This window comes from Scardinius erythrophthalmus (genome assembly GCF_964197995.2).
Source record: "Scardinius erythrophthalmus genome assembly, chromosome: 13".
In the NCBI taxonomy this organism is placed as follows: domain Eukaryota; kingdom Metazoa; phylum Chordata; class Actinopteri; order Cypriniformes; family Leuciscidae; genus Scardinius; species Scardinius erythrophthalmus.
This window is the reverse complement of record NC_138233.1, coordinates 19,834,896-19,849,441: the sequence shown is the minus strand read 5'-3', so window position 1 is coordinate 19,849,441 and position 14,546 is coordinate 19,834,896. Positions and strand designations below refer to the sequence as shown.

At 38.7% G+C, this 14,546-nt stretch overlaps 1 protein-coding gene across 3 annotated transcripts in view; it reads right to left on the bottom strand.

The window, feature by feature from the left end:
- atp11c (ATPase phospholipid transporting 11C (ATP11C blood group)) overlaps positions 1 to 13,376 on the bottom strand; it is a 58,915-nt gene extending 45,539 nt beyond the window's left edge. Inside the window, exon 1 of one of the 3 annotated variants that reach the window (XM_081382917.1) lies at positions 12,794 to 13,376. In XM_081382917.1, coding sequence (XP_081239043.1) covers positions 12,794 to 12,820 — 27 coding nt within the window. In that variant the 5' untranslated portion in view covers positions 12,821 to 13,376. The remainder of the gene's footprint in view (positions 1 to 12,793) is intronic. The other 2 variants (XM_081382916.1, XM_081382918.1) reach the window with 2 other exon arrangements.
- Between the last annotated feature and the right edge of the window lie 1,170 nt (positions 13,377 to 14,546).

Here is a 14,546-nt window from a genome sequence, read left to right as displayed (position 1 = left end):
TGTGTGTGTGTGTGTGTGTGTGTGTGTGTGTGTGTGTGTGTGTGTGTGTGTGTGTGTGTGTGTGTGTGTGTGTGTTAACTATATATATTTCAATAGTTCAGGTTAACTGACAAAACTAAAAAGAAAAGTAAGAATTATTATCACTGTGTGGGGGGAAAAAAGTCTAGAAGGCTTTCAGGAAAGTGTCTCAAGAAAGACATAACATTTTGAATTCCTACATCTAAGAAAATCATTAAATATATTTAAATGCACTTCAAAATGACTATTTTTAAAGTCTACAGTGCAAGAGATATAAGAAATATGCATATAAGCAATTGAGATCCTCTCTAGCTAGCATGTTGGAGGAACATTAGCGCCACGGTGTTAATTTAGGTACTATCATGTCTGCATCTTTGCACGGTGCATCTTTGGATAAACTAATCAGTTTGACTGCACTGTGGCTTTCATCCCAGAGAGAGAAAAAGAGGGGGAGGGACAGAGGAAGGAGTGATGGAAAAGAGGGAGTCGTTCTCGCTACCATTCGGCATCGGATATTTGCATCTAAATGCTGACATGCAAAAAAAATCTGCATCTCAGCTCTTGTGGATCTGATGCCATTATCTTTTACTATACATTGAGCATCATGGACTGTAATTGCCATTCAATTAATTACAGCAAATTGTGTTTGAAGGGACAGAGAAAAAACTAGCTCTGTCAGAAAAGTCTAACAGCAAAAGGAAACTAATGTGCGCCATGGAGCATCCAGGTTGCTGAGGCGGCAAGTGGTTTGAGCTGCAGGGCCACGGCTCTGCTCGCAGGCACCAGTGAGCTGAGTAAAGATTCATTTCTCTCGCTGCAGCGGACTGATGGGAAAGCTCCAGCGTGGGCTCATCCGGTTCTCATTGGAGCCCGTTATTTAACCACGAACTCTGTGTGCGCGGGTGTGCATCAAGGCCGGGTAATGGGTCCTTTTGCTTTTGCTGGTGTAAGTGGAAAGTGTCTCTTTTTGCGCCTGTAGAAGCAGAAGTACCAAGAAACACTAACTCACATTTTCTGTTTCCCATTCACACACTCACACGTTTCATTATTCTCTTCACACTATGGCGTGAGAGCTCTTGGGGTATTGCTGGTAGCTAGGGCACAACACAGGGAATCTCAGGATGAGGCTTTATAAATATATCATGACAGGAATGCATTTCAAGTCCACAAGCCTGGTGACGATATACAGCTGGAAAGGGAGGAACGCTGTGAGGAGAATTTTAAAAACGAGGCACGTAAATTATTTAAAATGACAAACTGAGAATTCAGCCTTGCTTTTAGAGATAGACTCGGATGCTCCTTGATCTCCAACGCTCTCTGAAAGCCTGTCTATTATACATTGAAGGTAACGTAGGGGCACAACAGGTAGATCTGCACATGCACTTGCATTGCCTTGTCTGCTTTCTGCACCGTTTTCTCTCACCCATCCTGACTCTGATGGGATGTGCAGTTCAGCCTTGTGCGGCTGGCTGCGTTTTCATTATGGGGTGCCGAAGTGCAATGAGAGAGAGAGAGAGAGAGAGAGAGAGAGAGAGAGAGAGAGAGAGAGAGAGAGAGAGAGAGAGAGAGAGAGAGAGAGAGAGAGAGAGAGAGAGAGAGAGAGAGAGAGAGAGAGAGAGAGAGAGAGAGAGAGAGAGAGAGAGAGCAAAAGAAAGAGGGAGAGGGAAAGAAGTAGTAGTCAGCATAAGCATTTCTGTCTGCCAGCCAGTTCGGGAGGGACAAGACAAATGGCAGCAAAACGGAGCAAGACTCTAATCAATATGTGGCTCTCCTGATGAAACAAGGCCAATAAATCACTGGTCCAGGCAGGCCAATGTGGGCCCCTCACCCTCTGCCACTTACCCCAAAAAGGCCGTCACACCATCAACATGGTTATCATCAGTTTAACTACCACTGCAACACGTGGACAGTGATGATAAGGGGCTGTTTGTGATGGTCAGGTGGGTGATCTGAGATCTGTGATTAAGTAGCTTCAGAACAACAGGAGTCAGCCAGGTCTTCTGCCCGTAATACTACAGGCTTTCTGAGTTGGTGAAGGTACATGGTCACTACTCTAGCACAAAGAACAGCTTCTGATCGGTTTTAAAAAAAGAACTGTGAACTGTATTGTCAAATACATTTTATGCATGAGCATAAAAACAAGTACTTCCCAGAGTATACAACAAGGCTGGAATTAACATGCTTTGATGGATAATCTTCACTGGTTACTGGTTGTCATGATAACTAATTTCAGTAGTTGGAGCCAATTCCAGTGAAAATTCACAATTCTCTAAGCAACTGTAAACCTATAGGCTACTACAGAGCAAAATCGATATTTACTCAATTGTTTTAAAATGTGTGTTTTAATACACGTTAGCTAATTAATTTAAAATGCCATGAATATTTATCATTTTAGAAAACCAGCAAGAATCAAGGAAGAAAATGAACCACTCATTTAAAAGTCCATAAATTATTTAAATACTATATAACCTTTATTTCACTAATACAAATCTAAATAATTACAGCTCTGTGGATATTAATTATTATGAAATTATTATAATTAATAAATGAATAATTCTGATAACATGCCAGATGAGATGGACTCGGTAATTGCGATAATGTATTCGCCTTTTTTTTTTTTGGACAATGTGTATTCTTGCGAATGCATGTATTTGTATTCCAGCGTGTTCCATTCACCTTTTAAAACTGTAGTTTAAAACATTTTAAAAATGCTTATATTTATGGTGAGTTCATAGACTCACCATAAATATAAGTTTCATAGTGAGTTCATAGACTCACCAAAAACTGTTATTTATTTATAGGCTATTATCCATTTGAAAACGTTAGACTTATTTTGCCTGTTGTTAATATTAATGCTGTTGTTATAAAAAACATGCAATTAAAGCTGTTAGTTTTTTATTCAGGCAGTTTAGAATGTTTTATGATTTTAGTTAGAATTAATTTTACATGCTATATTCATTACCTGTTTGTTTACCTGATCAAATATTTTATTTAAAAAAAAAGACACTTTAGTTACAGTGCACTATTTTTTTTTGCACTCTTTCAGACTCTATTTGATGTAGAAGTGTCTAACTTGTTTGGTATGCAAGGAGGGAGTGAAATTGCAGTAATTACAGTATTTTAAAAAAAGAGTTAAATAAAACAGTTTGTTCAGTTCAGTGCTGTATCGCACACCATGGCAATAGAATCACCATTGGCTATACATTTTTTTAGTATACTCACCAGACTTATATATATATATATATATATATATATAAAATCAGCTTTTCCGACTGTTACATTATTTTATGTTATTTTTCTATTCAAGCGCAAGATGCAAAAGAGTACTCAATTCAGTATTCGCGCACAATATGTAAACCATGCGCAAGTGCCAAATTGAGTTCTTTCGCGTCTTCTTGTGCTTGAATGGTTTAAAGTCACATTAAAATGCACACAAAGGAATCAATATACAGAATAAAAATGCACATATCCTATTGAATCCACATTTCTAAGAAATTTGGAACTGGTTCTAAAATAGAACCGGTTCCCAACCCTAACTGCAAAACATTATGCAGAGATTGACAACGAGCACACATCTGATTTTCCACTCATTTACATTCATTCGAGACAATCAACTGGGATTACGGTAACACCTCGTCAAGATGGGCATTTGACACTTCACACACAGAGCCGCATTGCCTCACAGAGCGTGTGCACACGCATGCATGAGTGTTGGGTGAGCCGCCTGACAGCAACTGCTTTCCAACAAACCTGCACACCAGGTTCCCTGAGGCTGGCGACTTGTGTTTATGATACCACCCAGACACCCAAAAAACATCCTTTGTAGACACAGCCAGACGGCACGACTGATTAGCAGCTAGGACACACCACAGTGGAGGCAGGAGTAGAGCAGGGCTGAGCGGTCCTTGCGTGACAATATGCCCGGCTACTCGGACAAAACACAGACAAGACAGCCAATCACAAGGCAAACTAAAAGCTCTTGATGGGTTCAAAATGGGTTCAAATTAAGACGTGATGTGACGACCCTAAATTTGAAGGTACTCTACATTGCCTGGCTTTATACAGAGGAAAAAATCTAGACAGCACATCAGCACATTGTGCACATGATATACATGCAAGCTTTCAGTATCCCAGAATTCTTTGGGACTTGTGCCAGTATTAAAAACTGGTTGGTTTTTAAGTGAAATGAAACGAAAATTCAACTTATTTATTTTTTGTGAATGTGTGTAATAGATAAATCGTTTCGGCAAAAGACAGCAGTGGGTTTATTAGGCTGCTGTTACTTTAAGAGCAGCACGTATCCAACATACTGTTACACACGCGTTTTTCTTTCAACTGTTTATGTTCATTTAAGACATAACCGATTATTTTTCACAAGGACACATTTGACAATTTTATGTAAATTTGTCCGTTCAAGCGCAAGAAGACATGAAAGAGAACTAGATTTAATAGGATATTCGTGCGCTGTCTGAGAAGCAGCTTTCTGCACGCGCACTTTGGATGTTCGCACACAGAAAACTTCTTGAAAACGTCATGTGATGTAGGGAACCACTTGTTATGCATTAAATCACGTAACAGTTCATGTTTTTACTTGCACATATGATTTTGTTTTAATTCAAATGACACGTGTGCTGAGTGAACGATCAGCCGCTTTCCGACCGGAGGAACCTTTTTACAGTTCCTAGAACTACTGGCTAAAGTACCCGGATGTCGGCGTGTTCGCACCGCAGGAACTAGGAGCGATTTTAGTTCTAGGAACTCCATTTGTAGGAACTAATTTAGGTCCTACTTCAGAGTAGGGTCTAAACCAGTACTATAGGAACTACCCGTGACGTTAGTGTACGCTGATTGGCCGAACGCACGCGGAACACCAGCACCCGCCATTTTTAAAACAGCTAGAATGTAAACACACAGATTATAGCCTATATATTTACTCCATAAACTAACTATACAAACATGGAAAACAGTGATAGATGGGTCTCTAAACCTTTATGCTGAAGAGAAAATCCAACGCAACTTTGAGGGGACCAAGCCAAACAGGATTATGTATTTCTGCCCAGCTAGCAACACTGGACATCAACCACACGGCATAGACTAATAACCTTTTTTCATATACTGTCTACTTTCTATAACAGTTCTATCTAATAATGTGTTAAACAGTATTGATAGACAGATCGCTAACTAATAAACACAGAGAATGCGAGCATTGTTTGCTCTGGCGTTCTCAGCGCCGCCAAAATAAAGGTCCGTCGCGCCGTCAAAATAAAAGTCACCATGCTTGCGTCACTCCCTTACCCCTCCTACCAGTTCCTATGGCCACTTGGCCAGTTCGAACGCAAACAGCAAAACCAAGTTTGGGGGAGAGTAGTTCTTAGAACTGTTTAGAAGTGGACAGTTCCTAGAACTAAGTTCCTGTAACTACTTGGTCGGAAAGCGGCTATCAGCAATCAAGTGTATGCAACAGAAGTGCTCTCTCTCTCTCTTTAGTGTCAGTTAATGTTAATATGCTCCTCATTTTACTCTCTTTGCTATTGCCATATCTGACTGAACTACAGTGCAAACTTTCCAGCGATGTGTGTGAAAAAGGGATGTGCCATGTGCGCTCAATCCACTCCATGTTCCGCTTATCAGCTCGGACATAGCAGCAATATAGGCGTAAATATTTGTTTAACATTCTATTCATTTGATACGTTTCCTTCATAGACATCCTTCTCTGATATATCCATTCCACTCTCTGTTTACTCATTTTAATGAGTGAAAGTACACAAGCGCAGTATCGGACCCAATACCTATACTGGTATCGGTGCATACTTACTAATAAGCAACTAGTAATAGTGGGAATTGGACCCTAAACTAAAGTGTAACCAAATCTCGTAACTTGATCTTCCAATGACAACAAATTCTCCAGTAATTTTGTTTGCTAAAACCTCACCACTCATTTTTTTTCTTTTTCAATAATCCATTTCACTTGCATGTACGTCACATACCGGTAGAAAATATCTGTTGCTACTTCCATTTCATCACAACTTTAATCTAGAAGAAAACAGAGCTACAATTTTGCAAAAAAGAATAATTGGAAAAAACATGCCGCCAATTGAAAGTACAAGTCACCAGGTTCAGGTTATTTCCCTGTAGCTCACATTCTCCCACACACACTTTATGTTGTTTCCTGTTGCCCCTGCATATTCATAGCAAAACAAAAAAGCCCAATAAAATGAAAAAGATAGAATAAAGAGAAGACAAAAACATCTCACAGATGTTTCACAATATTGCAAAAATGATTAAATGACTGCAGATGGTGAAAAACTACAGCGAGAAGAGAAAAGGGACCTTCAACACATCAAACATTTGTGGTGTTCTTTGGACAAGCTACGGTTAATAACATCCGTACAGCTCCATCTTCAGATCTCCTCAGGGGTTTGCTTCAAAGAGGCAAAGTCTTTCCTAAGAGAGCATCATACGCACCAAAGGAAGCTCTCTGACTTCACCTTTAACTACTGAAGAGAAAGGACCTGAGCAAATGCTCCGAGAGAGTGACAGGACAACATAAAGAAATCCGGTCAGACAGGGCCTGACGTACAGTAGATGTGTCAACTCTTAAGTCTAACTGAAACAAATAACTCTGTTTGTTCATTGTAATTTCTGCTATCTTGCATTAGTATCAAGCTAGTGCTGCAGCTGCACAATATATCGAAATAAAATTAATATCGCGATATGGTTTAGTGCGATTTTCAAAACAGGCAGATTGCTATTTCTTTAAATAGTACATGCGCTATCAGCTCCAGAATAGCACTGCTACACCACACACACGATTCAGCGCTTCAGTGAACCACGAATGAACTGCATGAATGCAAAGTGCAGAGTTTTACTCTGAAACCGGCAGAGCATACATTTGCTGGTAACCCATCAAAATAAAAGCTTGGTGGCTTAACATTTGAAAATGAGGTAATTTTACAGTTTCACAATATTGCATGTGCAATATTACACAATATAATATTAAATTATTTTTATTAAATATAAAAATTTGGGGGGGAAATCCAAGAATTTGAAGGGGATTAAAAATAAAATTAAAAGGGGTATATTTTCATGAGGTTCCAGCAAGCAGCATTCCAAGACGTTTCCCTCTGATCTATTTTCATTAAATACTTGATTTCTTATACAGTACAACAGTTACAATATTATATTTCTTATTTTGTTTAGTATATTATAATAATAATAATATAATTATTACAATTATTATTATTTTACACTAAATTGGTCAGAAAATGTGGGAATGTGGGAATTATGGTAACTGAAAAAGTTTGTGTTAGTTCTTGTAAAGACTAAATGCAAAGTGAACATCAAATTGATTGATTTTGAACTCTCCAACAAAATCACCCCATGCACTCATTCTAGAATAACTCTTCCAAATATAGCTAAGTCATCTGGTGAACTAGGGCTGGAAAAAAAAATGTCATTGTGATATTTTGTTTTTCTGCAATATATATTGTGATATGAAAACAGTTTCACCAGATGACTTGAATAGCTCTATTTGGAAAGAATTATTAATTCTAGAATGATTGGGGTGATATTGTAGGGGAGAGAATCTGCAAAGAAAATAATAAACAAATTGCAATCATAGGTAAATACAATAGATCAAAGATACAAATGTTTTTCAGGTAAGTCTAACAGTAAGGTAAAGAAATGCAATAATCAAATGTAAAATAACACTGCATAGTCTTCACTAGGCTATATCAATTAAATATAATTAATCTTTGTTAAAGCTACAAAAGTGATTTTGTCTTTGTATTTTGTTGTTTGATTAAGGTTAATGACACAGACAGCAACAGGAATATTAGGCTGCTGTCACTAAGATCGAATGCACGGATCCAATATAATGATACGCATACGTTTTCAATTGTTTACATTCATTTAAGCCATTAGCGACTGCATTTATGAGGATACTCACCAAGACATAGGCTAATTTTGCATCAAGCAAAAATAGACACGGAAGAGAACAGAATTAGGTGTTTGCGTGCTGTCTGTGTACGCACAGAAAACAGAGCGCGAGGTCCTAATGACTTGTCTTTCACATCTTCTTGCGCTCGAATGGTTTAAAATCAGCTGAATGTTTAAACTGACAGGACCTAAATCACATGCAAATGATAAACTTTCGCTTTATGTTGGTTCAAGTTTGCAATTAATCCAAAAATCACGTTAGTTTCAAACTGTGGTGCCTGGTCCATTCGAATCAACTACAATACCCATTCTTGAAGTCGCACATCCTGCAATCTCCATTGCGGTATTCTGCTCCAATTAAAGTGTAATACAGCCAGTCTGTGTTCCCTCACAAGGCTGCTTGCTGTGGATAAATCTGCAAGCAAATAGCCTCAGTGATGAACTGTAATAAATTCAAACATGAATCTATACTAATATTGTTTGCGATTGTGGTTGCTGAATAAATGCAGTTTTGCAAGCTCTGTACTACAGTACAAAGCCTTTTTTGTTGTTGTAATAGAAAAAAAGTTAACTTCATTTGCAATTACTCAAATTAATATTAGGAATTTCACCGGTTTAGCTTTTGAGGGAAGCTTCTTTAGGTTTTACTAGTTTTCATAATGAAGAGTGTGTTGACGTATCTAAATATAATGAATCAGGAAACCAGATAAACACTGCGTACGAGTTCTCCTGATTTGTGCTCAAGTGAAAGGGCAAGAATTCAAATCAGAATTTGAGAAATTATTAATCACAATTATAATTTGAGGAAAATAATCGTTTATCAGTTTAACCATTATTTTGCAGCCCTAGTAAACTGGCTGCCAAAAATGCACCAGTACATGTGAACAATGCAATTGTCTGAATGTGTTCATACTGTATTCACATCTTTGCAAAAGAGATTCGAACTTGAATGCTATCGCATTTCCTCCAGACCACCAGCCAAGCCACAACAGAAAACATGAAGAAAACATCAAAAGCACCAAGATTTAGCATTCCTGTCAGAGAACTACAACCAACAGGATATTCCCAAAACAGGTCGCAACACCACCCTCCTAACACTGTTTTTAATGACTTTGCCAATAAAGCAGAGTTAGAAGATTCCCACCCATACAGTTAATGCAACATTTGATTCCCAGTAAATTAAAAGGCATCCTTCCCTGATAACATGGAAAACTACTGAAAAACTGCAATAACAACACTGTCAACTACAGGCATGGTGGCCACGCAAACGTTATTTATGAGCCATACAAAAAGATACTCAAGCAAACACTATAGCAGGGCCAGAAAATATGCTGACTTGAGAAATATTACAAAACTTGTGGGAATATCAGAGCATGCTATCATTATATTGGTCTATTACTGCTGGTATCTATAGCGCTCACACTGTGCCAGCAGCACGATTTTGCCTAACGGCACCAACAAGTTATTGGAGAGTTACACTATAAAAAGAGACAAGATAGTGAAGAAGCTCATCATAAAAGAAAAACCTTGTGTCAGTGCCACCAGAGCTATGTTACTGACCAGTAGGGATGTGCAAAATTTTCAAAAACGACTAGTCAACTAACTGGTCTTAAAGGACCCGTGAATAATAAGGCTGGTTTTGGGTTTGCTTGAATCAAAAATCAGATAGAGGGGTAAAAAAAATAATAAAGAGGTCTTAAGAGATTAAAATGTTGAATATTTTTAATTTGACACACTGTCTTATATGCACAATGCTTGAATTGCTTGTGGTGGGACGCTAAAGAAAATTTGTACCAAGGGGTGTCCATGGTTAACCGATTAACCGATTAACCGTTAAAAATTGCGTAACCGAGTGAAACATTTTGCTCGGTTAAGTGGCGTCAATGGTGTGCATTGAATTTAGTTGTAATACATTTTTGCACCGCCAGAGACCGCTAGACCAGTTTTCTAATATGAAGCGGGCAAAGAAAGCGCGCGTCCGAGAATGAAGGCTGTGCGCGAGCCAGAAACAAATAGTCAGTCAGTATCCGCGCCACTGATCGCAGCACAATAATATCTGTCTGCAGAGCCGCAGAGCCACAGCTTTACACCAGCAGTTTTACCCCGCGCATGCGCAGTTTCATCACAACAGTTTTACCCGCAGAGTCCGTTTACCGTTACATTAACCCATACAATTTGTATTATGCATTTCCTAAACATGTACTTGCTAATCAAACACTTTATATGAACAAACTACTAATCTATAAAACACAATCGGTCTTCCGACCTTTTACTGTGTTGATATGCGCGAGGGAGAGAGAGCAATACAGCGCTCGTGTTGTTTGAAGGCGGTGAGAGTGCGCGCGCGCGCGGCCGGGGCTCTCTCACTGTTTGTTCTTATGCGCCCTGTCCACTGATCTAAATAATTAGTTGTTACGACGACTTATTTGTTCCCTCGTTTTAATAAATCGTGGACACGTTGAACTATTTCCCTCCCTCATTTTGATTTAACGTGGCCAAAAACAGTTTGATACTATTAATTAGTGAATGCTAAAGACCTATATTTTGTGAATTGGTGAATATTCAGGTGAATTATTTCGTGGCCACGAATTAATAATAATTATTAAACTGTTTTTCGTCCCTGTGAAGATAGCTCTTCAGTGAAGGCCGACTACAGCTTTTTATTCCTTTTTTTTTGTGAATTGGTGAATATTTATCAGTATCAGGTGAATTGTTGTGGCCACGAATTAATAATACCTCAGCACGTTTTACAAGCCCCTTCTCGATCGCAGCGGCAACGAGCACTTTGATCACTTGATTTAAAAAACAAAACATTTCAGCGCTAGATCGCCTTAAAAAAAAAAAAAAAAAACGAACGAACGAAATGAATGCTCTGCTAGTTAACTGAAGATGTTTTGTTTATTTGTATTGGTATTCATGCCGCGAGATGTTTCAAAAGTGGTGACAATATCGACCTTAGAAAATAGTGGTGGGGACATGTCCCACCCGCAAATTTTGCCTATCTCGGGGTTGCGGCGCGCACATGGTTAACCGAGTATTAACCGCTAAGGGCCTCGGTTAACGGTTAATGAAAAACTTGAAAACGTGCAGCCCTAGTACCAACCAAAGATCCATGTGAATGTGCTTCTTGAAGCTGGTTGCTTAAAGGATTAGTTCACTTTAGAATTAAAATTTCCTGATAATCTAAACAATCAGAAAACATCCCATTGAAATCAATTGGAAAAATATGCCAGCCACGTGAAAAAAAAAAACGCTTTGGTGGAAACAGGGCCTAAGTAAGCGAGGATGTGGTTTGTTCACACTGACCCAGAAATTACCCCAACTGAGAATTTACATTTCATACAATTAAAACATTACAATAAATTGGTTCTCACACAACCATATTAAAGGGACAGTGCACCCAAAATGAAAACTGCAATCATCTTAATGTTGTTCCAAACCTAGATACATTTATTTCTTCCATGGAAACTTTCACTGTATTTTTTTTTTTTTATCTTCATATAATGAAATAACAACTCAGGCTATATCTATTTGTGTTCCACAGAAGAAATAAAGTCATACTGGTTTGTACATGAAGGTGAGTGAATACATTTTTAGTTTTGGGTGGCCCCTTTAAAGTCGGAAACAGAAGTTTTGATAGTCTTTTCTTCCCTATTGTGATGTATACCTGAGCGAAACGCCTTCTCAAAAAGGACAAAATGTAGGGTGGGACTTGATTTTGACCATAAGGATTTGATTGGATCATGTGGTCTGCTATTGCTGTGATGTCATGTGAGTGACAGGTTGTCTCACACTTGTGCAAGCAAACATGTCATTATAGAAAAAGAAGAGAAGTTGGTTTGATTAAAGTTTACGAAGGTACATTAATTTTAACAAAATAATAATGTGCACAGATAATTTATTAAAAAAACAAGAATTGTCCATTTTGATTTCATGGTGACTTTAAGGATATGGAGTGCACAGCGAATTAATTTGTAAGACTAATTACAAGTTACAACAATAATTGAAGCACAAAAAGAGAGGAATTTGACTACAAAAACTCCCACCACAGCCTAAAACAGCAACTAAAAAGGCTTCATCTTAAACCCAGCATTAAACTTCAAGAGCTCCTCCAGCACTGCCCTGATGCTCTGCAATTATGTGGTAAGAGCAGAATTACTGCATCACGTGTCCAAATAAAGTTCCCATCTAAAAGGTTGCGACAGCAATGAAGGGCATTAGGAAATTAATTATTGGATTCAAGTACAACACGTAAAGGGCTTAGCTTGCAAGACTGAGCAGTATTATTTGATTAATACTATCAGGAATGCAGCTCAACTTAAAAAAAAATATTTGGCAGGACACATTTAAACGCGCTGCCTAAAGCGATTATCTTCACCAAGGCAGAGGCGTCGTCAGTCTCTCAAACCTAGTAAGATGACTGTCCTAACCCTAGGTTTCAAAAGCCTTTGAAACAACCGTCAGCTTCACAAATAAATCAAAAAATGACGGCTGCTAAACCCCATAAACTCATGTTTTGAATCGCTAATGTGCGTGGCACGACTCACTTAGCAACAGCTGGTCCATGTTACCAGGAAGTTGACTGCATACCTCAAGTAATTACTGCTTTGGTGGTGTTGAGAAACTCTTTGAGGCTAGCCAGACCAGCGCTTTAAGCAGGGTGGCTCCCTAGTTTTTAAATAAACGCTCCACTTATGCACCATTTAAGATATCCCATTAACATGCGCCCTGTTGTCAGACTCAGATTGATCATTGGTTACAGACTCGATCACATCTTCGTTAGCTTCGTTTAAAGTAACATGTAAGTGCACGGCACTGGCATGCCATAGTTACATACCAATCGGTTGAGCCTCCTCCGTAACATCTTTAATTCTTCTGTCTTCTTTGGTATCTGAAGACACTGATGAGCAGCTGTTCCTTTTGTTGCAGCCAACTACAGGCTAGTTGAGCTTGATGATGAGTAAGTTTGCATGTATGACGGCAAAATGCGCCCTATTTAGCTATCTACTACTTTCTAACCTGTTTCCCCTAGCTATATGCAATGCGGCGGTGAAGTTACATCGTTTCCATATTAATTGAATCCTGTCATCTCTAACCATTCGCATTCTCCTTTTGGATACTTTGCGCGGCGCTAGTCGCGGGAGCTCCCCGCGCGCGGGGTTGATAGAGTCAGCGGCATCCTGTACTCTGTGTGCCCTGTTGCTGAGCCTCCAAATAATTCACCGCATTCGCTTCCCCACGGTTAACGGACTGCACGCGACTGGAGATTGACTGGGGGGGGGGAAGTGATGGCGATCTCTTGAAGGTGCGGATTTCCACTCGTGTACCGCCGCCCCCTCCTCTCGTTCAGATTCCTGTCAAACACACATTTTACTCTCCTAACGCAAGTGCCGCTACGACAACAAGCCCCGCCCCTCGGTGCCGTCATGACGCAAGCTTTCTGGGAAATGTGTTTTTAGGCAAGGACGTTTCACTTTTGAGAAACTTGAAATTAACGCTGGTTGTAGTAGCAATCGGAAATTGGAAATGTTGATCACTTTTGAGAAACTTGTTCAGTTGAAATTAACGTTGGTTGTAGTAGGCTAATCGGAAATTGGAAATGTTGACCTTTAGTCATTGTCATAGTAAGGTTATAAGGAAGGAAATACTCTTTGTTAAATATGCTATGTGTAGGCTATATCGTGGGACAACGCATGGAAAATCCAGCATAGAATCAAAGTCAAAACAGTCATAAAAAGTTGATTGGTGTATGCTGTAGTATAGACTCGGATAAACCAAATTAGCAAATGTGGCATACAGTAAAAGTAATAATGTAGGCCTACTGTATCCTATTATTTCATTATTATATGCATTAAAACACCTATATCTAACGTACTTTATGTCTGTGTCAGTGGTATTGCAAATACATAGACTACATGAACCATTGATAATACAGCGTGTTCGCTTCTGGGCTGGGAAGGGATAAAATGCATTTGACCAAAAGTACTGAATAACGGACGTCCTCTCTCACCCCTTCACTCTCACTGTCAGCTTGTTTATATATTTTGTTATAGCACCACCACGTGGTTCATATTTAGATTGCAAGCATGTATATATATACAGTGTATATGTATATATATATATATATATATATATATATATATATATATATATATATATATATATATATATATATATGTCTCTCTCTCTCTGTCTCTCTCTCTCTCTCTCTCTCTCTCTCTCTCTCTCTCTATCTCTCTCTCTTTCTGTCTGTCTGTCTGTCTGTCTGTCTATCATCTGTCTGTCTATCTGTCCAGGGCTTGACATAAACTGTTTTGCTCACCAGCTACTATGGCTATTGGTTTTTCCAAAGTCACTAGCTACTCACCATTTTCACTAGCTGTTTTGGGATATTTTGTTGTTGGGATATTAAGGGGTGTGACGATACACAATATTGGGTTCACAAGAATGAGAGTCATGAGAATATTTTAACACTATTTTAAAGAAATTTTCAATGATGAAATGTCTGACTGGGAAAAATTGTCTTCTATTTGACTGAAAATCACAAAATGCTATGCAAGTGCATTCATGGTTTAACTAGTCCACTAGTA